The sequence below is a fragment of the Caretta caretta genome, chromosome 1 (genome assembly GCF_965140235.1).
Source record: "Caretta caretta isolate rCarCar2 chromosome 1, rCarCar1.hap1, whole genome shotgun sequence".
Classification (NCBI taxonomy): Eukaryota; Metazoa; Chordata; order Testudines; family Cheloniidae; genus Caretta; species Caretta caretta.
The window spans coordinates 9452114-9476390 of NC_134206.1; the positions used below are offsets into that span (position 1 = coordinate 9452114).

Consider the following 24277-nt stretch of genomic DNA (forward strand, 5'->3'; position numbering starts at 1 on the left):
AAGACAGACCTTTGCTGACGCCCAGCTCTGATCCATGGCCTTTCATCCGTTGACCTCCAAGCTCCTGACAAAAACGGGAGAATCATTAAACCTGTTCCCCTCTGATGGCAACAGCACCCAGAAGCTGCACTGGCTATGGTCTGCAAGTACCTCTTTTCTCCTCATCTGCCTTCCCCGTCCCCTCTCCAAGTGGCAGCACAGTGCCAAGCAGCTCTGTCAGAAAGCTGGGCTCTCCACAACAGAACAGGAGAACTCATTAGGAAGGTGAATGCTGACTGTCCTGTTCAAAAAGCTGTTTGTTAATTGATCAGGCTAGTTAATTCACCCTGCACTATGCTTACTATTGATTTCCCATCAGTAGTATAATGGTGTGGCCTACTCCTTAGTATTTTCTGGTCCGCTGGCTATATTTTTTTCTGTGGCTGATATGTGATTCTGTCAGATCGCACAAGCTAGGCAGTGCGTGTATGGGAGACCTGTAACAAACAATTCAGCACTGCCTGATGTGGTACGGATGCGTTTCCTCTGAATCTGCATTGAAGCAGTTACCCATCGTTGTTCTAGGGGGTGCTATGCTGATGATGAGCCATAAAGCTGAGGGACTGAGCTCTGCGGTCATTAAAAGCCCCCAGGCGCTCTTTGCCAGAGAAGATGCGTGATGCCTTGGTGATATCGTTCACTTCCTCTCCTAAGCAGCTGGGTAGTGTTGCTATAGGCTGTCGAACAGCCGCCCACATTCCACCCCAGAGGTGGCTGCATTCTGGTGGTGGGGGAAGAGATGCTTGGGTATAGTTTGTAAAGCACTTGAAGAGGCTCTCTACATGTAAAATGATAATCCTCCCCCAAGCGGCGGTTAGTAGGCTCAGAAAGAGTTGAGTTAAAACACGCAGCTTTGGTCACCGTCAGCAGGGTCGCAGGGGAGGGGGTAAGCCGGATGGGGGCATTAATACACCTGTTCCTCCTCCCCCGTGCAGAGCGGCCTTTGCACTACTCTGAGAAAGTCCTGCCTATCTTGCACGACCTGGGAACGGACAGCTTCCTGGTGGTGAAGAAGCAGCTGTCCATGGAGAATATGCTCATCTATCTAGGTAGGTGACTGCAGGGGTATGTCGGAGATGTACCTCAGTGTAGAAAGGATCCGGGCCGCTCAGGGTTCTTGCACTCCCTTGTCTTCATTGTCCAAAAGAGAGCGCGAGAGAGCTGGCTGGTGCAGTGTTCATCAGGGTAGCCCTCGATATCCTCCAGACATGGAGCCCTGGAATTGCGGGAGTAGAATCCTGCGCCCAGATGGTCCTCAAAGAAAGAGGAGACTCCTTTGCAGAGAGCCTGGGACACAAGGGAGCAGGGTTAGAAACCCTCAAAGGGAGGCCTGCAGAGCCCCAGAGAGAGTGTGTGTGTGTGTGTGTGTGTGTCCCTGCCTTTCCTTGAGGCCACCGCTCCCAGTGGAAACCGTCATTTGCCAATTACGGGACCAGTGGGGCTGGTTCTGGGATCCCTCGTCTCGCCCTATGGCCCTGTGCGTTGTCTGCCAGCTAGAGGTGGGATGGGAATTACCCTCCGGCTGGTGCTGCATGGGCTGCAGCCCGTGTCCCTCTGCAGCCGTGTGTTTAACCCCTCACGCTCCGGCTCTAACAGCTCTGTGCCCTCCTCCCTTTTGCTCTCCCCAGCCAGCAGGGTGGGCGACAGCAAGCACGGCATGATGAAGTTCCGGGAGGAGAGGAACCTTCTGGGGCTCGGGCTGAGCACGGGCTTCCACGACCGATACTTCATCCTGAACCACAGCTGCCTGAGGCTCTACAAGGAAGTGCGGGTGAGCTCCCTGGGCTGCCACAATCCTCTCCCACCTCCCGTCCCAGCACACCATCCTTTCCCATGCCTCCTGGCCTGCAGCACCCCTGCTGACTGAAGCCGACCTGAGCGAGCATCCTGTTTTCTGGCTCCACTTCCCCTCTGGCATTGACTCTTTGCCTCTCCTTACCAGTAGCTGTAAGATCTCGCTGGGGGTGGGTGGGGGGGGCTCTTCCTCGGGGCGACGCTGTGGTCAGTAGCACTTGACTGCAGGCATTTCAGCTGGTTTCGTTTCCAGTGTTCGCAGGCGAGGTATTTCCAGAAGCGACAGGGATGTATCAATGCCTGTGTGCAAGACAATGGTGAGACCTCATCTGGAATCCCACCTGCAGTTCTCGTCACCCATGGTCAAGAGAGAGGAATTTAAAGGGGAACAGGTGCAGAGAAGAGCTGTGAGGATGATCACGGGGTGGAGGGCCTGTCTTAGGGGAGGCGACTGGAAGGGCTTGCCTGATTTAGCCTAAGTGCAGGCTGAGCGGGGATTGGATTGCTCTATAAATACACCAGGGAGGGAGAAGAGCTTTTGAAATTAAAGGATAATGTTGGCACAGGAACAAATGGGGATGAACTGGGCTTGAGTAAATGTAGTCTGGAAGTGAGAAGACAGTTTCTGACCATCCGAGGAGGGAGGTTTTGGAACAGCCGCCCAGCAGGAGCAGTGGGGCCAACAACCCAGCTGGTTTTAAGATGGAGCTTGTTAAATTTATGACAGAGTTGCCTGTGATAGCCGGGACAGGACTCAGTGACCCAGGAGGTCCTTACCAGTCCTATGTTCCTATGCAGCAAACTGCCTAGTCTGTGTGTGCACCACTTCCCTCTGCTGGATGGAATCGGAGCTGCTTCACTGTGTGTCATGGGTCCTCTACAGCTAGCAGCTAATGGGGAGTCTCCTTTGGCTCAAGCGGAAAGGGCCAGTGTTGTCAGATTCATTATAACACATTGGAGCCTTATTTACTTCTCATTCTCAAGTCCCATTTATCGCAGCAGAGATCACACCCTTTGTGGCCAAGTGCCCAAGTCCCTGTGCCCCACTGCACAGATCCTTGCAGCTTCCGGGCCCTGCTCCCTGGGAAGTGAGATGCAGATCCCCATTGGCTTTACAAGCCTCCTGTTTTGTGGCAGAGCTGGGGTAGAACAGGGGGTTACCCAGAGGGTGGCACTTGCCCCCCTCCAAAACACACACACCTCTCCCCAGTCTGTGGGTGATCCTCTGTGTCTGGTTTAACCCCGATCCTTTATTAAACAGACCTTGAAGCAGCGGATGCCTGCCATGGAAAACGTGAGTAGAGAAGTGTGTTGTGTTACAGCTGAGCGGGATGATCTGTGAGCTTTGATTTGCTCTCTTGCCTTACAAGGTTGCCCTGGGTCAAACCCAAATCCAGCTGCTAAACACATTCAAGGGTGTGTTTGTGTGGGACACATGAGCACATGGTTTTCCTTATCCGAAAAAAATGGATTCACACCATCACCAAGGGAAATCATGGGAAAAGCAGTATTGTGTAACAATGATACAAAACAATAGATCTTCCTGTGGAGTACCACAGTGGTTTTTTAGGGGCTGATCCAGCCCACACTGAGTTCAGTGGTCTCTTGTAAGCGATGGAAATGTCTTGACTGCTGTGTGTGTGGACACACCCACACCCGTGCACATCCCTCCACCCTGAGAGCTGTGTTCCCAAAGACACCTGACATGCACTGTAACTAGCGGCTGTAATGAGAGAGGTCAGGCGTGTGTTGCCATGGCGAGGGAAGTTACACCAGCAACCTTAGGGAACGGGCAAAGACAGTGGGCTCCGTGAAAATCCCAGAAGCAACAGCACCTGTGAAAGCAGGGTGTCTTATTGCCAAAATGAAATCATGCCTAAGCTTCCAAGGATCAGAGGCAAAGTCAGGGCTCTGATGCTGGTCCAGGCATCTACCCTGGGGCAGGCTTTGGCCTGACCCTGTTACCAATGGCCCTTTCCCAAGTTTGCCGAAAGTCCCCTGTATCTCTGTTACCACAGTATCTGAGCACCTCGCAACACCCCTGGGAGGCAGGGCAGGGCTGTTACCCTCCTTGTACAGGGGGGAAACTGAGGCACGGAGGCTAAATGACTTGCCCAAGGTCACACAGGAAGTTTGTGTATTGAACCCTGTCTCCCAAGTCCCAGGTCAGGGCCCTAACACTGCACCATCCTTCCTTTCTTTCTGGGTGAGGGGTGATGTGGAATATTGAAAGAGGAGGCTTTGACCAGATTGTCACCAGCCGGTGATCTAGGGGGTACAACCTCCAGTGAAGCTGCTGCCACTGTGGGCACAATTTTGGACCCCTCATATGTGCAGGGGTGGTTGAAATATTAAAGTGCCTGTTCCCCTCAAGAATTCTTGAGCTTTCTGGGCCTGAAAACGCTTTTGTAATCCACCCCCAGCGCTCATTTGGCCATCAGGAAAAAGGCATTGTTCCCAAGGTTAACGAGGGAGGTCTAATAGTCCCTCTGAGGAGTTCATCGGGCTGCAGTGCCCTTCTGTGGTAGCAGACGTTCCCAGGCAGGAGGGCGTGAAAGGATGATGAATGGGAGTTAGACAGTTTTTCACCGCTTGCCTGTCCCGGGGCGGGAGGCCCTGAGGGACCATGGATAACTGTAGAACCATAGAAATGATGGGTGAAACAAGTCTACTAGTAGGTCATTCAGTGCATCTCCTGTCTAGCGCAGGAATGTTCCCTCCCAATGTGTCCTTCGGGGCTTTGTCCAGTCCCGTGTCAATGTCGTGTTTGATGGGGCTTCCCCCCTCTTCCCTTGGGGGAGCTATTCTGCAGTCGAGCAGACCTTACCAATGAGCGGGGGGTTCTGGCATTCAGAGGACGGTTCTGTCCCATCACTCCTACTTACACACACAAACATCAGCCCAAGCAATTCCTCTCCCTTGATTGGACGCTCGCAGGCACTGCTGCCTGATGGTTCAATGCTGATCTTTCCTGCGTGTAATCAGCATTGCCAACTCCACACCATGACCCAGGGCGCTTTTGTAAGTGGCTCAGTGTGAGATCGATGGTTTTGTAATTACAATTCGCCTTTTCTGTGTGTGCAACGTGCCTGCGACTTGACTGTAAACTGCTCCCTTTGAGTCTTGTACATATGAATATAATCAGCCATATTCATATGGGGCCTAAGCAGGAGCAGCCTGGAGACTGAATTGTGCCCCAGCGTAACTCAGAACCAGCCCTAGTAAATAGGAACCATGGGCCCAAGCTGCCAAGTGCTGGATGGTTTGAGAGCCCAAAGATCAGGTCTGGGAGTTTGGTTTGGGCCATTAGAAGGAGGGGGCCAGTGACAAAATTCAGATCCGAACCCAACCTTCCCCGGAGTGCGAGGTGGAACAAAGCAGACGTCGGGTGTATGTGCATGCGACACAGGTAGCATACGTTGTATCGCTGAACTCCTGTGGCTCGCGGCATGAGCTGACATGAAAGTGGCTCTTTCGTAGGTAACACGCCTGTAACATACAATTCCACACCTAGAACGCGGCCCCGCCTTCTGCATAGGCAGGTCTGGAATTTCGGTTTGAGCCATTCCAGGCCAGGATGTCTAGGTCTCGATCCAGGCTTGTTGGTGGGTGTTTGTGGAATGAACCAGGGCCAGATGTACAGGAGGGCTGGCCTGGTGGTGAAGGCAGTAACTCCATTAGCATGGAGCGAGGAGCAGGCGAGTGGGGCCGGCTGGCAGAGGGAGGCTGAGTTTGTGAATTGCGTTTGGATTTTGGGGTGTGGCTGGGGCCGTTCTCCAGCAGCCAAGGTCATGTCTCTGTTCCACCCATGCCTCTCACCCCTGCTCCTTCCTCTCAAAGGGGCCCTGACACCGCCTGGAAAACCCGCATTGTGCGGCTCTAACCTGCGTCCTCCGCCCAGCTGTCCTTCAGCCTGCGTCCTTAGAGACGTTCACGTGGAAGCGGGATCTTTGTGGAGTACGGCTCCATCTGCCGCCACGGCCTCGCTGGCTGTTGGCCGTCTCGGTCTGTAGGGCTTGTTGGGATGTCACAGACAGGCTGCGGGGAGCAGGCGCAGCTGGGCCCGTTCTGTTTGTATGCACACAGCCCCAGCATTAAATACAGGTCTGTGTCTGTGCTCGTGGGATCCCAGCTCCTAACTGCACTGGGATACCAGCCCCAATCCCAGCTCCATGGGGCCCCGGCAGAGCAGGAGTGCACATACGATGGCTTGGGGGGGCAGTGTGAACAAGACCCTAATGCGGGTCAGGCCTCCTCCCCAACCAGCAGTAGGGTTTGCACATGCACATCTGAGGACAGGATTTGTCTCAGCAAGGTCTGTGAGTGGCAGAGCTCCAACCCTACTCTCCGCTCAAGACACACACCGCACGCTCCCATTCCTTCCTGGCATTCACCTTTACACTTCAGAACCACAAAACATAAGGAGCTGCCTCCTGTTCTTTTCCGAGCAAGAACTTCTATGTCACCCCCTCCTCCTCCTCTTTACTTAATCCTTTGAAACCCTGAGGCTGGAACTGATAGGACCCACCTGGTCTGGTTGCTGGGTGAGTCAGGAGAACAGCACTGCACCATCTGCTTGCCCTTGGTGCTCTATTGCAGGCTGGTCTCTAAGAAGGCGTTATATTCATGTCTGTCTGTCCCAGAAGGGTATTTCTGTTGTTGAGGGAAGAAAACCCTTCCTGTTTTTGTGTGTTGCTTTGGCATCATTCAGAGTTCTGCTCACTGGAGCTGAAGTCACCAGAATGGACTGTCCCCAGCAATCAGAACTGGAAGGCTGATCCAGATTGTATGCGTCTGCACCGTGGCAGTGGGTTCACTGTCGATGTTGGGTTGTTTCTCTCTCTGACTCCCTCTTGTCCTTCTGTCTCCCCAGAGCCACAGACCGGAGAAAGAGTGGCCAGTCAAGAATCTGAAAGTTTACCTGGGAATTAAGAAGAAATTGCGCCCTCCGTCCTGGTGAGCAATGGATTGGAGTCTGAACAGCGGCACTTCTCGTGGGTCCTGGGCTCAGTCAGCCCTGCCAGCAGGAAGCCATGGGGCCACCATGGCAACGCAATCAACAAGGTCTAGTAGATAGAGCAGAGGGATGGGGAGCTGGGAGCTCTGGATTCAACTCCCGGATCTGCCAGCAAAGAGCTGGGGGACCTCAGGGGAGTCACTTCTCCACTCTTTGCCTCAGTTTCCCCATTTGTGAAATAGGGGTGATGGTACAGCTGAGTGTGAGATTGCAAGGCTTCCTTCATTCATGCTCTGCGCACTGTACTTGGCGCAATGAGGATCCTGCATGGGGCCTCTCAGCACAACCTCAGTACAGTAATAAACAGTTGGAATGGAGTGCCGCTATCGGATCTTCCATCAGGATCCATTCCAGTTATTTATTACTGTACTGCAGTCGTGCCTAGGAGCCCCGGTGAGGATCCAGGGTCCATGGCAGTTCCTGATAAGCAGCTGCTGACTTTTATGGAGGTGACGGTCATCCTAGGCCAATAGCACTGCCCCCATTTCACAGAAGGGGAAACTGAGGCACAAAGACGGAACGTGGAATTGCCCAAGGCTGTGCTGTGGCAGAACCGGGAGAGCTGAGTCCCAGCCCCCAACGCAGTCCACTCGGTCTCTACTGACCCACATCACTGTCATGCTAAAGCCAAGCTGCAGCGCGAGGAGCCATCAGCTGCCTGCACAACAGTGCTGTGGTTTCCCTGCTGTGAACCCGGTGTTAGCTGCGGCACCTTGCCCATGGAGCAGAGCTGTGTGCCGGGAGGTGGCCAGCAGAGGTGCGTAAAACCCCGTGGAGGCGCCTTTGCCCCGGGCTGCACAAGACTCAGCTGTCTTGCTGTTGTGCGTTAAGCTCTGAGGTTTGCTTCTCTCTGCTGTTCCTGCGGGCGGATGAAAGCCGGGAACAAAGCCTGGGTGCTTTGTCAGTGCTGCAGGTGTCAGCAAAGGAGCCGCACACCGTCCCAATCTCTGGGGCTTCTCCTGTTCTCTGGCTTCTTGCCACCAGATGTCAGAGCAGCCTAGCGAGCCACAGTCCTCTTCCTCCCGAGCCTCAGGCTGTGTCTGGGGCACACAGGGCTCCTCTCCATCCCTCCCCTGGCATCCCCAGAGCCCCAGCCTGCCAAGGGATTAGCACTTCTAGGGAGGAAGAGTGCTGGCCTGCCCCTTCAACGCCTTCTGCCCTGATTCCATGCCAGCCTAACGGTCCCTGTGCCCCGCTCTGAGTGGAGAGGGCTGAGCGTGGGGTTGCTGGGAGATGCGGGCCTTCTCTCGCCCAAAGCTCGAAACTCGCCCCCTCAGGCAAGGGGAAGGAGTCACTGACTGCCAGCCACAAGTAAATACTGGGGACCACAAATGAAAAAACAGGGGCAGGAGTGAAGGTTAAAGTTTAAAATCTGAGATCCAAAAGGGGGAAACCAAGCCGAGAACCCCTGACAGCGCCCTCCGCTCCGCAAAGGAGTCAGTGGGCACCATCCAGAGGCACTCTGCCCTGGGGCATGGTCAGAGACGGCACCATAAATAGGAACCCCTGGTCGCAGAGGAACCCCCCCACTCCCACGTCCAGCTTCCTCCTGCTGGGATGGACGACAGCCATCTTGGCCAGTGCCAGGAGGAGGTTGACAAGGAGGCCAGGGGTAGGGTGTGCCTGGATCAGAAAGTGGGGGGAAAGTGCAGCCGGAGCCTCAGTAAGAGGTTCTGGAGCAGCTGCAGCCTGACTCCCCCGATGTAGACGTGCGCCAGGGTCTTCCTCTCACTGCAAGAGGAGCAGGTATCGGTGAGTTCATGATCCAGGCCAGGTGCACGCACATGCTGATAGCTCGGCGGAGCTGCCAGCCGATAGCCCCGCTGGGCTGTGGAACCAGAGTGGGGAACAGGCTCCCCCACCTGGGTTTCTCGCCCTCCACGGGCAGCAGCAGAGCCTGGCACTTGGTGCCAGGAGGGCATGAAGCACGAGCAGGCACAGATGTTTCCTCGGTGCGGTTTGGAGACAGATCCAGTCAACCTACTCAGGCAGAGTGTCGGAGATGGGACGGCCTCTGAGTTACTTCAGAGAATTCTTTCCCCAGGCACCTGGGGTCTGGCTGGTGGGTCTTGCCCACATGCTAACTGATCGCCATAGTTGGGATCAGGAAGGAATTCCCCCTGGCCCCATCAGACTGGCAGAGAGCCTGGTGGGGTTTCGCCTTCCTCGGCAGCCTGGGGCACGGGTCACTTGCAGGGTTAAACTAGTGTAAATGGTGGAGTCTCTGGAACTCGAAGGCTTTAAACCATGATTTGAGGTTGTCAGTGACTCAGCCAGAGGTTCGGGGTCTATTCCAGGAGGGGGTGGGCGAGGTTCGGTGGCCTGCAAAGTGCAGGCGGTCAGACTAGATGATCATGATGGTTCCTTCTGCCCTTAAAGTTTAGGAGTCGGGTAGGCTTGCCGGGCGGTGGTGCGGTAACAAGTTGGAGAGAGCAGCGTTACACTCCAGGTTGGAATCTGGCTAAGGCACCCCTGCTCTCCCTTCCAAGTACTGATCTGGCTGGCAGGTCTGCAGGAGGTCTGCAGGTGCAGACGTTCTTCCAGATTTTTATTCCATAGGGTGGAAAGGGAAAACATAGGAGCTGTGAAATAGACCACGCTGGGGCTGTCTGCCAGGGCTGGGGAACGCAAAGCACCAGGAGGGGAATGCCCCGAGCACAGCATGGCAATGTGTCACTGTGCTATTCCAGAGTGCTTTATTCAGCACATCACACTGGGGTTAGACGTCACAGGTCAGGCAGGCCTGCTGCGGGGGGCTCAGCCCCAAGACTGGGTCTGATTTGGGAGCAATTTGGTCGGGTAAGAGGAGGCAGGGAGTGGGCTGGAGACTGGAGGGGCCAGGGCTGTGGTTCACATCCAGCTAGCCCCATTGTTTAGATTCTGGCACGGCTAGGCTCTTGCCTTGTGGGGGTGGGGTTTGGATTGGACCTGCCTTATTAAAAATGGGCCCGATCCTGAGAGATGCTGAGAGCCCAGTATTGTTAATGCCTAAAGATCCTGGTTTTCAAGCTGGCACAAAGGCCAAATCAGATTCGTTACTCAATCCGATCCGATCTATCAGATTCAAGCAGATCAGATTCATGAGCCAGAATCAGTTTCTCCCTGCTGCAAACAAACCCACACTTGAAAGGAAACCTGAGTGCATCCTCCCAGGGATACATGCCACTGATACATAAGCAGGGAGCACTGCAGGGTCATGGCTCTCTCTAGAGACAGTCCTGCCTCCTGCTCCTGTGGGTGGCTGGTGCCACGTGGAGGGCCATGGAGCTGGCATCTTTGCCAGAGCACCACTCATGCCCAGTAGGTCGTGATGTTGATTTGGACATCGCTGTCTCACTGGCTGTGCCTGGGGGCAACTTGTGGGTTGGACACTGGCGTAAAACTGGGAAGAATCAGGGCTAATGTCTTTTGTTTTACCGGGCTACCCTGCTGTGTAACGTTGCATTGTGCTATTAAATATCCCCCACCCCAGATGTGGCTGCATTTAATCAGCAGGCAAACTTGGGGATCCACTGGGTTCAAATGCACCACAAAACCATGAGAGAGGATGGTTTTATGGCACGTGGCAGCTTTCCGACCTTTCTGAGAGTTCCTCTCATTGCCGGAGGATGCCAGCAATAGACTCAAGTGCCACCTGGCCTCTCCAAAAGCAAAGATCATGGAGGAAAGTGCCTGGCGGTGGTGACAAATCACAACAGTTTGCCACCATAATGCAGAGAGGCTTGTGGTTGCTGGGATACCAGGTGTGCTCTGTTGGAAAACTTACTAACCTAACGGGTGGGGAGCCGTTTGGGAGAGGAAAGCTTGGAATTCAGCGTTCTGTTCTCTTCTCTCCCTGGCAGCTGGGGATTCACGGTGTTCTATGAAAATGAGAAGCATGAAAAGCAACAGTGGTAAGGAGCAGTGGCGGGCCGGGGCCCGGGGGGTTTGGCTGGAGGAGAGCTGTTTGTTAAGCTTAGCCAGGCCCAGACCCCGATCCGCTGGCGTTCAGGCAGACAGGGAGCGAGGTGGAGCTCCATTCAGAAACAGAACCATGCTCGCGCACCAAAGGGGTTCCGGGACTTCCCCGCCGCAGGAGACTTGGGGAGGAGGAGTCGTTTCTGCACAGAAATGTCCCTGGCCAGGATCTGTCTGCATGGCCTTGTACAGTTATTATTGAAACAAATTCATTGCCGTGCCAGACTGTAGCTACTTAAAACCCCCATCTGTGGGCCCCCGTCACTTGAGCTAAATGAGAATCTCTATGGATAGGGGTCTATGACATACAGACCAGCAATGCTGAGTCCATCCCAGAGAGAGGAGGGGGCTCTCTCTCACCTCCTTCCCCAGCATTTTATTTAAAGGAGCCACTGTCCATTTCTTCAACCATCTGTCCCTCTAGACCAGTGGTTCTCAAACTTTTGTGCCGGTGACCCCTTTCACACAGCAAGCCTCTGAGTGCGACCCCCCCCCCCCCCTTATAAATTAAAAACACTTTTTGTGTATTTAACACCATTATAAATGCTGGAGGCAAAGTGAGGTTTGGGGTGCAGGCTGACAGCTCGCAGCCCTCCAATGTAATAACCTCGTGACCCCCCGAGGGGTCCCAACCCCCAGTTTGAGAACCCCTGACCTAGATTCCCTCCCTCTGGCTCTGCCAGCCTAGCTGCTGTCTCTGTCTAATTATCTAGAGCTCAGAAGCAGCTTTCATCATCCGACGCTCCAGATGTTCTCTGATCATGAATGATGATGTCAGGAATAGATCACTCGACACACAGCTGTATTTCTTAATCACAGTGATACCCATGTACGCCCACAGCCTGGCAGCCAGGACCACATCCTGAGAGATGCTGAAAGCCCAGTAACGTTGGGGCCTGATTTTGAATACCTAAAGATCCTGGTTTTCAACCTGGCACAAAGGCCAAATCAGATTCGTGACTCAAACCAATCTGATCCGTCAGATTCAAACAAATCAGATTCATGAGCCGGAATCAATCTCTCCCAGCTGCAAACAAACCCATGCTTGAAAGGAAACCTGAGTGCAGCCTCCCGGGGGAACATGCCACTGATACATAAGCAGGGAGCACTGCAGGGTCACAGCTCTCTCTAGAGACGGCCCTGTCTCTGGCTACACCAGCAGATCCAACCCCACTGGTCGCAAGTGCCAGGGCTGGACCCAGGGCAGCCAGCAGCCCCTGTGCCCTGTGCTGGGCAGGAGCCATCCGGCTGTGGCCTGGAATAACAGCCACTGAGGCTGCTCTGATTGTGAGCAAGCGAGCCGGCCTGTAGGGCCGGTCGTGTTTCACATCTGCTGTGGGATTTCTGCCGCGGGTGGCTTGCATTCCCTACACTGGACGCAGGCAGGCCGGGGAGGGGGCTCGTCTCGCTGCTCACGTCACCTCCGGCCGGACTCGCCCACCCTGACCGCCCCTTTGATCTCCTCCCCAGGTACCTGTGCTGCGATACCCAGATGGAGCTGCGCGAGTGGTTCGCAACCTTCCTCCACGTACAGGTACCACCTGAGCAGCGGGCGGCCCCTCAGCATGCGTTGCCATCCTTCAGGGCGGGGGGAGAGGGGATGGGGGCAGAGAGGGGCCTTTCCGCATGGCTCGGATACACCCCCTGCCACATGGGGGGCCTGGCGTGGGGGTCTGCCGGCCTGACAAGACAGTCACATTTCACAGCCCACACAGCCAGGTCACCATCTCCCCCAGCCAGCCCAAGAGGAAGGATGGTCTGATGGCTAGAAGACTAGCTTGAGGTGTGGGAGAGCAGGGTTCGATTCCTACCCCACCACCAAGATCCTGGGTGACCCTGGGCAACTCACAGCCTTTCCAGGGCTCTGTTCCCCCATCTGTACAATGGGGACAGAGGGTTGGGAGAGAATAAACACAGTAACGATAGTGATGGGGGCCAGATAAGTATGGCAGGTAGGTAGCTGAGCAGGTGTGTCGGAGAGGGGCAGCATCGGTCATTGATCTGCTGACCGGCTGGCTCAAAGATCCCCTTGAAAGGGCTGTAAAGCCTTTGGCCACTAGCTCCCGGCCCCGCTCAGTACTGCAGTCTCTGGTCTCTCTCCAGAGCCGTATGTGAAATGCTTTGGTGGCTCTTAGTCCAGCTGGTGCAGCATTGCAGTGGGCTCTGGTTGCTCTCCGGACTGAGTTGAGACGCATTGGCCAGACAGCATTGAGGGCCGCTGGTGCTGCTCTGCGTCTGAATTAGAGAGCACTCAGTGAGGCCCCGTTCACTGGCACGCTGAGATCCCAGGCTTGTTCCAGCAGCGCTGGCCGCTTCCCTGCTCACTCGCCATGTGTCTGCTCTCCCTCCCCAGAACGGCGGGAACGTGTGGCCCTCCGAATCCTCCAAGGTGCGGGCGTCGCGGACGCAGCAGGACTCCAGGTTGGGTAACATCTCGCTCATCCCTCTGCGGGGCAATGAGAATGAGATGAGGAACAGTGTGGCTGCTTTTGCTGCTGATCCGCTAACTGTGAGTGACAACCAATCGGTGCTGGGTTTCACGATGCAGGGAGTGGCATCCCACTGGCTCGTAGCATCAAGCCTGCCGAGCGGGTGGGACGGGCGCAGGATCCCCACACCCGGGGGTTTCCTCCAGAGTGAGATCAGTAGGCGAGAGCTGGGTGGGGTTGGCGAACACAGAGCATTTTCTGCTGTTAGCCTGGCTCGCAATCCTTTCCCAGCCTCTGTCCTAGTCATTGACTCAGAGCAACCAAAGCCAGGAGGGCAGGGTTCATTCTTTGCCCGTGTTGGGTAACTGTCCCCAGCAGGCCTAGGGGCCCATTGTCCAACGGTCGGCAGGGAGGTACCTGCAGGCGTGATGCAGCGACAGGGGATGCAGCTCGGCAGATGATTTCTCTTGGTAATTGGGGTCGCTGCTTTGAAATTCCTTCTCCGTTACAAATCTGCTCCCTGTCCCTGTCCTTTCCCTCTCCTCGGTCTGGACTCTGTCAACACGCAATGGCAGCACGGGGGACTGCTGGAGAGGCTACTGCAGACTGTGATTCGTCTACTGTTTCTTCCACAAACGTGGAAACCTCTCGGATTCGCTTGAGCAACAAGGCCCGAACCAGCAGTCAGCGACTCAGATAAGGACTAGCTGGGTGTGGGCAGTTAGCAAAGAGCTGGTCTTTATCTGATTGCCAATGGACTGATCCTGGGGGTCCTTATTGCTGTTATAAACCTGACCAGAAGCTTTTCTTCTGGGCCCTGAAAGCAGGACAGCTGGGTCTAAGGAACGCGGCTGGTGGCCAGAGGGAAGCCACTGGCAGGTAGCAGTGTTCATCCTGGCCAGCTCCTCCTCCATGGCTTGGGGACTGGGCAATTGGCCGTTGGATGCTTTCCAGCTACAAGCCCAGGTTGGTAGGGACTGAACCTCGTTACTGCTCAGTGGCTTGGTGTTAAATGAGCTTGGCGGGTCTCACGCCAGTTCCTAATGGACCAGTGTCTGTGTGGCAAAAAACCACGACTCTAATGGGTGGGGGCCATGACATGAACGGTGGGTCTCAGCCCAATGGCTAGCAGACAAGCATTCCTACACAAACACCATCTTCACAAGGGGCCACTAGCAGGCCTCTCTGCAGAGAAGCCAGGGACTGAACGGGCCTCTCTAGAGAGGTCAGTTCAGGGCAGTGTCATGGCATATTGGCCAGGTGTCCGGGCAGGAAGCTTGCCCCACCACTGCATGGGCTGTATTTCCGCTGTGGGTCAGGAAGGGACCAACACTTCCTAGCACTGAATTCACGATGTCCATGGTTAAAGGTCTGTTAGTACAAGCGCCCTTTGCCGGGGAGATCCAGGCCATGCAGCGCATAGCACCCCGGGCCCTGCCTTCCCTCAGGTTTATAATGACAGCTATGGTGGAACGGGATCTCCAGCGTGGCTCTTTACAATGGGATGCGTCTGGCTTTTTGCTTGGCAGAGGGGACGGGGAGAAATGCCCACCACCCTGGGGCCCGGTCGGACTCTGCTTCGTGTTTGCTTCCCCTCTTCTGCTCTTGCTCGGTTCGAGAGTTTGGGGCTAACCCTGCAGCTGGCAGCCATTTCCCGTCTCTGTCCCTCAGGATGTGTCCGCAGGCCGAACTGCAGACAGCGGGTGCTGCACCGAGGCAGCTGGCTCAGCCCCGCACGCCAGGGATGGGGCAGAGGGTGCGAGAGCAGCATTCGGTGCGAGTCCTGGCCAGGCCGCCGCCAGCCTCAAGGGTGGGGAGCGCAAGGGCTGTGCGGGGCTTAGACAGCCCAGATCCCCCAGTCAGGAAACGCTGCCCAACGGTCTGCCGATGGCATCTGAAACACCGCTGTCAGCATGCAGCATCGCAGGGAAGCCCCTGGGAGCTGCATCTTCTCAGGAGATCCCCAAATTAATAACCTTCTGCCCTTGTGCACATCAGTGAATTCACCCTCACCAAACCCAGGGAGGTGGGCCAGCATCATTAGCCCTATTTGACAGATGGGGAAACTGGGGCCTGGAGAGTTTAGGTGACTTTCCCCGGGGGGACGGGGCACAGCAAATCCATGGCAGGAATAAAACGCATGACTCGGATTCCCGTGCTCTAACCACTAAGCGAAACTGCCTGTGGGTGCGGTATAATTCCTAAAAGGATGGGGCTCCCTTGTATAACCCCCGCCAGCATGCTCAAGAAATCTCTCCGCAGCGTAGCAAGGCTTTGAGGTGCTGAATACATTGAACCATTAACCATTTGCCTAGAGCTATTGCTCACTCCCCGAGGATGTTCGGACTCCTCGTGGCCGAGCTGTCAAGGGGCCCATTGTGCATTCACTCTGCGCACCCGGTGCATTGAGCAAGGAAGGGCCTGAGCTGGCAGACGGAGAAATGATTCGGTCTCCAACCCCCTTGCTCTGAAAGCCGGGAACAAAAGGCATCGTGAAAGGGGGGCCTGATGGGGCGGCGGGTGGGAAAGCTGGTGAGTCCCAAGGAAGAGTGTTGAGTCTTTGAAGAGTAACTGGTGATGTGCCGGCAATTCTCTCCCCTCCTGTTTCTGGGATGGTTCGGAGATCAGCCAGAGCGCCGGGGCGCTGTACCTGAGCACATCCCTCTGGCTGCGAGCGGGGGCTCAGGAGCGCCTGGTTAGACAGGTGTGCTGTGCTGGGACAGGCAGAGCCGGGCTGCGGCCCTGCCTCCTTCCTGCCCCTCTCAGTGTGATTTTGCTTCCCTGAGCAAGGGCTGATCCTAACCTGGCCCCTTGGTGGGACGGGCTGTCTCTCGGGGCATGATGCACCGTCACCGATTCAGTGAGCCCCAGTTACAGCTCAAAATCCCTTTCCGATGCAAGCCCCTGCCTCCCCATCCGAAGCTGCTCGGGCATATTCGAATCGGTTGCTGGGGCGAGACTCTTCATCCCCCAGCAGATCCGAGGGGTCAGGATTAGAGGCGGAGCCTTCCCCCTTCCTCTGCGGCTTTTGTGCCTTGGCAGCGGGTCTGGTTCCGCAGAAATGGGACATCTCTGCTTGGCTGATGTTTGTACCATGGCTCCAAGCGTTTGCCAGGCTATTAAACCTAGTGGCCCTTTGCTCCTCTGATGCAAAGGCTGCTACGTTTTCCGGCAGCTGCCGCTGCTGGGGTTGTTACTTGTGCAGCTGGCTGGATAATACAGGCCGTTTTCCCAGGGATGTGTTTGTGGCACATCTTGTGGTCACTCCCCTCAGGCGTGCGAGTGAGGCAGGACGGTCGTGCGGTAAAGGTGCTGGACAGAGATCTGGGGTTCAAGTCCCGCTTTGCCACAGACTGACCTTGGTCAAGTCACTGCATCTCTCCGGGCTCTTGCTCCCCATCTGGCTAAACAGAGATAATAGTTCCCGTGTAGGGGAGTTGTAGGGTGCTCAGACACTGTGGCAGTCTGGGCTGAAACGTTGGATGGGCTCACAATGCTCGCAGGAAGGGATTTTTAAAGTCACACTTGGAAGTCTTTGTGCGAGATGCACTTAGGTTCTCCTCCAATCAATATCACGTGATTTTTTTTTTTTTTGGACCAATCCCAAAGCAGCACAGTTTGAGTTTCCAGTATTCCCGCTCAGACTGTGGAGTAAGGAAAAGGCAGTTTGAGTGTGAGGCTGTTGTAACGCGTGAGCGGGAAACTGCTAATAATGATTCCCTGTGACTCAGGCCTGGGTTATAGCAATTCACTGTTTTGCCCAAGGCAAATAGTGTGTGTCTTTTACAAGCCAGGGCCTTGGGGACATGAGGTCTTATCATCGGCTTCCCAAGTACCCTGTTTTCTGCAGGAGGATGGGGCATCTCCCCAAGCACTTGGGGTTTGCCGCACAGTGCTTGTTACTCCTGGGGAGGGTGGATGCTGTAGAAATTGACATGTCCCCAGACAGACAGGACTACGATACAGTGGCTCTTGGTTCTAAGGAAGCACCCTGGTGAGGTTTATGCCTGCACCATCCCCGAGGTGGGGCGTGAACAGCGTGAGGTAATGCGGGTTGGGTGGGGGCGGGAACAGCCTGGCTAAGGGACCAACTCCCAGCTCCTGCCAGTGTGTTTCTATGAGCATGTGATGTGCCGGGTGCCTCTAAAAGAGACAGAGGTGCCGGCAGGCCTGCCCCTGAGGTTCGTGGGTTTGCAGGATTCAGCCAGATCAGGCAATTTCACTGCACAAGGCCTGGTGCAACAGCATCATCGGTGGTCACGCTGGCTGATGCGGTGGTGCTCAGTAGGCCGTGGTGGTGGAGACGGTTGCGACTGGCCTGCTGGTCTCAGCAGCTGAGTTCTCCCGGGTCCACCGCTGAGCTCCCGTCTCAGGCAAGTCGTTTAACCTCAGCTCCTGCCCCTGCAGAGCGGGATGGCTCCTGTCCCGCACCCTGTGGTGTCTGGCATCCTGGAGTGAAAGATGCTTGAAGAGACCCAGATAGCGGCCACTCTCGGCTTCATAGGGTAGTTACAAAGTGAAGGTCGTCCCTTCGCCCTCTCCCAGGCCCAGGTAGCTAATCGATAGGGCTGCACAGCGGGAGGGGAAACTGAGCCAGAGTTAACCCTTTGTTCCCCATGGAGCAGCCCTGTCACCTTCATCTAATTACCCACAATCGTTCCGAGCCGAGGGGTGCAGCCCTTCCAGCTACTCAGCGCCACCGACGGTACATGTCGGAGAAGGAAAACTAACCCCTTCCTCCTTATTTTCTCTCTCTCCAGCTGCTTCGAAACGTATGAGCCGGAGGCCTAACACATCAGGTAATTCAGTGCTTCAAGCATTCCTGCTTGTTTGCAGTGCTCTGTGGCATGGTGTGTGCCGGGGAGATCTTCCCCCAGCTCCCGGGACCCGATGGCAGCTTGGTGGCCAGAATTAGCCTAGAGCCGTCTTCGTCTTCCCTGCAGAGCTACAGCTCACAGCGGATCCCACAACCTGGCCCGCTCCATCTCCCCTCAAGCGGCCGCTGCTTGGATCAGGAGGTCGCATGACAAGCTGGGACCTGTGTAACAGAGTCTACCGTTTCCATCTCGATCCCGGCTGCCCCTGGCCCGGCTCTCCATGGGGTTCAAACCAGGAGGGCTGGATCTAAAAGGCATGTCCCGGTACTGCCTGATCTGTGAGCCGACTGGCAGGTCAGAGAGCTGCACTGTGCAAGCCGGCACCTGCGCTGTGCACAGGTATGGAGACTACATCTCCTGCCGGGCTGGCAGTGACAGCCGCTGGCCCTCAGCACTTCTGAAAACCTGGCCGAGTCTATTCAGGGACGTAGGGAGGGTCTCGGGGCCACCCACAGTTCGGCCTCCGTGGCTTGCTCAAAATCACTCAAGTGAAGCAGAGTCAGAGCCATGAGGAGGACCCAGGAGCTGACCTAGACTCCCAGTCCCCTCCTGAACCCCCAAAACCGTGCCACCCCCCTTAACGACATAGCGGGCCCATCTCCAATGGACGGGCCGCAAAGCACTGCTCTGGGCCATGCAGGGTGGAGAAAGCAGCCCAGAGAGTGTGAGATGTGAGTGGGGAGGGATAGCAGGAGCCAGAGAGGCAGGGAAAGGCCCTGGAGGAGCCGTTCGGCTGGCCAGCGGTCTCTCTCCCTGGGAGTCAGCCTAGTGTCTCTCTCTTTTTGTCCCCAGGTCCGTTTGCGAGAGGGGGGAGCCAGCCTGAGAGCCCAGGTGCGCACAAGTCATGTTGCGTTGTCCCTGCTCATCCAGCGGGGTCTGCGCGGAGACCGGGGGGCTCTCAGAATGTGTGCCAGCCCCTTGATCCAATCATCTCCTTCTACGGCAAAGCCGACAGCAGCCGCAAAACAATAAGCAACCGTGTTTGATTTAAGGAAAATGAATCCATTGGCAAAGAGCGGCTTCTAAAGGATTAATTATTCAAGCAGACACTATCTCATCACTCTTCTCGATGGCTGTCCGTGCCGTGACCAGCCGAACCCCAGAGATTGGGCAGAGGAAGCTTTCTGGACCCATCGCTTCACCTGGGAGTGTCTTTCTCCCCCATCACCAGCTGCTTCTTGCTTCTTCTTGGGTTCTGAATTAAAACTGGAAGGGCGCAGGCTGGGATGGCCCCTCTCTGGTACCAGCTGCTGCTCCGGGAGGGGTTAGGGACTGGGGGCACTCTTGCTTTCTTTAAAATTCTTTCTCTCTATTTGAAACCGCAAGCCACGGAAAGGCAGCAAGGACCACCCAGCCAGGCCAGGCAGAGACCTTCCCGCAAGGGTGCTTCTGCTGGTGGAAGCATTAAACCCTCCCAAGGAGGAGCGGCGGGCTAACCCCAGCCGTTCTGTATCACTACGTTGGAGAAGGGCTGAAGGCGACCCACGGGGGAAGCGGATGGAAGGCTCCCGTCGCTGCTGCTGGCCCCTCAGAGCCACACGCCGCTTCTCTCCTTCTCCCAGGCTGCCCGATCCCATGGCCACATGGGCCTTTCGGGTGAAAGCTTCACCAGCAGAGCGTTAGAGCGGGGAGAGTCCAGCGCCCAGCCGTGGGCATGTGGAGATGGCTGAGTGGAGTCACGGCTGGGACGTGTGGCTTGAGGGGCCCTGGTGGAAGCAGCAAGAGACTGGGGCGCGTGTGGGGGGACGGGACTCTGGGCCAGCCTGAAGTTGAGCTTGGAGTGGGGCCGTTTGTCCTGGGCAGGGAAAGGGGCCAGTGCTGTCCTGGTCAACGGCCTCCTTGGTTATTGTTAATATTAAACGCCTGGGGAAGTCCATGTGATGGTGTCCCCGTGCTGCAGGGCAAAGGGAAGGGCTGGCAGCCTGAATGCAGCAGGCTAATGCTGGGGATGACCTGCTACCCCTGGGCTGCTGAGATAAAGGGGCAAAGACCCGCGGTCTTGGGGCTGCAGGTCAAGATGGGAGAGTGGGGGAGGGGCAGTTGCTTCCGCTAGAGGTGAAGATGGAGGAGCATGAGCCCATTATTTTAGGGCCCCAGGCCAAGACGGAGGAGCAGCGGCCCTCTTCATCGGGACTCTAAGTTGGGACAGAGAGAAAGAGGCCAGTTTCTGACTCCCTCAGTGTTCAAAAGTGGGTGCTCAGAGAGCCGAGCGATCAGTCGCTAATGCACGTATCAGGCAAAGCCAGAGCATTCTCCAGGTGACTAGCTACATGGGAGAATTCTTCTGTTTAATAGTCTCCCTTTTCTTTAAAAGCCTCGGAGATTCTAGACCCCAAAAAGGTTAAAAGAACATTACATCTGCATGGTCAAGCACCCAAAAGTCAGGAAATGTCAAAAGTAAGGGTATCCAGGCAACCTTAACTCTGCCCCTTGAACACGTGCATTATGGTATAGTGTTTAATGATGTGATCACATGTCATTTTCTCTGCAAAACCTCTGCCCCATACCTTGTCTGGTGAATGAGGCAGGGACCACACAGTGAACAGCTGTCTTGTTTACTTCATGCCAGGCAGCTTGTGCCCTGAATGAGGCAGGTGCTGCGGGAAACCAGTGTGTGATCCTGTAATTAAAGAGTGTACTGTAACCCATACCCAGAGGGAAGAGTTAAGGTTATGCAGCAGTCTGTAACCACGTAACCTTAACATACGCATCTTTTTGGTATGGAATAGAATAGTAATGTTCTATCTATATATAGCACCTTTCAGCTGAGGAAGGCAGAGCACTTTACAAAGGAGGAAAGGGTAATGTTGCTCTTTCTATCAGGGCTCACACTCTAAAGAACAGGTTGGATGCAATGCCTTGGAAAACTGAAGTTAGAATTAAGCACGCCCATTTATTCTGTTAACCTGGGCCAAGGAAAGGGGGCCATAGGGATAATAAACGTTTTGCACTTCCTTAGCCTCTTTTGCCCAAGGATCTCTAAGCATTAGGAGAGCCGCATTGTATAGGGTTAGATGGGGGGGTTCAGATCACGTTTCACTCCCCCTCACACACTCAAACGTAGCCAGCGTCGGGACTGGACACAGCTGCTGGTTAACATCAGCATTGCACACCACGTCAGGACAGGAAGTGAAGATGAATGCTGTATCCTGCTGAAGCTACAGGGGAATTTAAGGAGGCCAGCTGGAGTGATCCAAGTAGAAATAGGCCCAGGAGCCTGGTGTTAACACCCCTACTCTTGGGGAAAGTACCAGGCAAGCTATGGCCAGTGCTGGAACCTAGTTTCTTTGCATAAAGAAGCCGAGAGACCAAGATGACTGGCTGCTCAGAAACAGCATGTCCAATTCGCTAGGGAATTCCATCCTATCCTGGTGGAGGGTGACCTGGCCTCAGTTTTTCAGGCCTTCCTCGCCTGTCCTCTGGATTATAGCAATATGACACACCTGGGCATGAAGCCTTCAAGGTTTAGGGAACTTCAACTAATACAGAACATTGCAGCATATCTCCTTAGCAACGTGGGCTCCCGCGAGCACATCGGACCTGCCCTCCGCTTCCCACAGATCACTGAATCCAGGTACAAGGTCCTTATTTTCAGAGTAGTCAATGGCCTCTGCCCAGGGTATCTAAAATAGCCCTGCAGCGCCAGGAGTGGGACTGGTGTGGAGCTCTCTGCTCCTCTGGTACAGTCGAACTTTCCACCATCATCTGTGCAGGAGACAGAACTTTGTCAGGGGCTGGTCCCAGACTGTGGAGTCAACTCCCCCAGGAACTAAGGACCATCACAGACCTCCTCACCTTCCACCCCAAGAGCAATAGGAGCTTCTCCAATCAGCCTTCTCGAACAGAGGGAGATGATGGAGGCTGTCAGGCAGCCACTTCTGGCTTCCTGATCTATGCCACTTGGCTCTGGCATTAATTGGAGCAGCTGAGGAGCTGCTCTAACTTACACCTGTGGTGTAATGTCCACGAGACAGGACACAGGTGCTCCATGGGTCTCGCCACCTCTCAGGATTTGGCCATAGGAGTGTAGGAAACAGCTGCAACCATGCGGAGGTCTAAGGTACCATACCAGGGCACGGAGCAGTTATTCATTAATGATGCTGAGGTGTCCAGTGAATCTAGTTTGTTGGCTAGCTGGAGATTTTCGAACCAGTTGTCAGGTTGGTTCCCATTCCCCAAACCGCTCCTTGAAACGTGCTTCTGAAGCAGACGCTGTCTGTGTGCAGCTGGCTCAGCAAAGCCAACACGAATAGCAGATGATTAACAGGGAATGAATGCTAGGAGTAACTGAGTCCCCCAGGGGTGAGAGAGAGAGCGGGTTAAAGAGCCCCACTCAGGCCGCACAGAAACAGGCACCAGAGTCGAAAGCTATTCTGGCTGGAGATCCAAGACCCTGGAAGCAGCTCACTGCTCTGCTTGGTGAAAGACTGAGACCCCTGTTTATGCCTTGTGGGCATAAAATGGACTGAAATTGGGGCCCCTCCGTGCTGCTTGGGGTTTTACACTCTGTGTCGTATGCGTTATGGATGGGAAAAATCCAACTATTGAAGCGAGATGGTCAGGAACCAGATTTTCCATTCTGTAGGTCTTTTTTTTTTTCCTTTTCTGTTCCTAAATGGAACGAAACCAAAAAACACGGACGTTTCCCACAATGTGAAATTTCAGGGCGCGGAGGGAGGGGAATTGTTTTAGGTCAATTTGAAACATTTTGTTCCGACTTGAACTTTTTCAATTTGCTACGACGTTATCTAAGATAAAATAAAGAAATGGAAAGTTGTTCCCAAGGGAGACTTGGAGCAGCTGTTCATTGGGTTTTGGTTGGTTTTCCTGAAATGTTGAGATCAGTGTGTTTCTGCAAAACGTTTTGCTTTTGACAAAGCAGCATGGAAAAATGTCCTGTTGGAAAATTCCTGGCTAGGCTACTGTTGGGTCTGTCTCTACTCCTGGGGTGAATCTGTCTGTCCTCCCGTTAGCATGTGCCTGGTCCCTAGTGCCTGCATGGCAATGCTGGACCCTGTCATGTTGTTTTCAGGCCCTTGTCTTTAACCCATCACACTCTGAGGAGCCCTAACGAGTCTCATTTGCTGACTGCCCACTCTCCTCTCTCTAAAGAGCCCCCATACACCCCACCTTCTGGGAGAACCAGGGGGCAGAGAATGACACTCTCCCCTTCTTTCTTCAGCTTACCCCCTGCTAGACATGATCACAGTCTGTAAGTATCCACATGGGGAACAAATATTTAATAACGGGCTCAATCTGGCAGAGGAAGGTCTAACACGATCCAATGGCTGGAAGTTGAAGCTAGACAAATTCAGACTGGAAATGAGGCATATATGTTTAGCTGTGAAAGTAATTAGCCACTGGAACAAATTACCAAGGGTCATGGTGGATTCTGCATCACTGATCATTTTTAAATCAAAACTGACTGGCTGTCTGAAAGCTCTGATCTAGGGATGATTGTGGGGCAGGTCTCTGGCCTGTGTTATATAAGGTCAGACTGGATGATCACATTGGTCCCTTCTGGCCTTGGAAGGTGTGAATCTAGAAGGGGACGTCCATTCCCACAGGCCGACAGACCCGCTGAGGCAGGTCAGTCATTCCAGTCAGGGCAGGTGGGACGGAGGTACAGGAGGAGTTGGGGCAGAGTCAGAATTAGCACTCAGGAGCCTTGCAGCCCATAGCCCTGAGCACAGACTACTAGCCTCTTCCTAGAAGGGGCTCACAGAATGTGCAGGGCCGTGGAGACTGCGGACCCTGGGGCTACCAAATAGATAATAGGCCGGGCTGGGCATGTGTGTGTCCCGCCCTACCGTGACTGGCAGCTACAACCAGAGAATAAAGGCACCAGTTTTAGGATTCTTCTCCTGTGGTGACTTGTGTGTGATTGGCCCAGATTTCCATGGGGATGGTCACGCTTTGCACTAATCAGATGTGCTGTTCTGTCTGCCGTGGCTTTCTGTGTCCCTTTCACGACCTACATCCTGTATGTCACTTGGTCGCATGGGTAGGGCACTGAAGTAGGATTCAGGTGACGGGGGTTTAAGTCCCTGCCCTGCTATGGACCGGTCACTCCAAACACGTTAACGGCGGGGGTGGTCTCAGAGATTAGGCGAGTGAGAACTATGTAAGTAGATGTCCACGGGAGATGACCTCATGGCATTGCC

At 54.8% G+C, this 24277-nt stretch overlaps 1 protein-coding gene across 10 annotated transcripts in view; it reads left to right on the forward strand.

Moving 5' to 3' along the window:
• The window catches only part of ARAP1 (ArfGAP with RhoGAP domain, ankyrin repeat and PH domain 1), a 227884-nt gene extending 203915 nt beyond the window's left edge, over positions 1-23969 (forward strand). For 8 of the 10 annotated variants that reach the window (XM_075125781.1, XM_048838572.2, XM_048838582.2 and 5 more), the window contains 9 exons: positions 975-1088; positions 1668-1810; positions 3095-3127; positions 6707-6789; positions 10693-10743; positions 12278-12341; positions 13161-13316; positions 17997-18035; positions 18906-23969. In XM_075125781.1, the coding sequence (XP_074981882.1) occupies positions 975-1088; positions 1668-1810; positions 3095-3127; positions 6707-6789; positions 10693-10743; positions 12278-12341; positions 13161-13316; positions 17997-18014 (662 nt within the window). In that variant the 3' untranslated portion in view covers positions 18015-18035; positions 18906-23969. The remainder of the gene's footprint in view (positions 1-974; positions 1089-1667; positions 1811-3094; positions 3128-6706; positions 6790-10692; positions 10744-12277; positions 12342-13160; positions 13317-17996; positions 18036-18905) is intronic. The other 2 variants (XM_075125793.1, XM_075125792.1) reach the window with 2 other exon arrangements.
• The last annotated feature ends 308 nt before the right edge of the window (positions 23970-24277 follow it).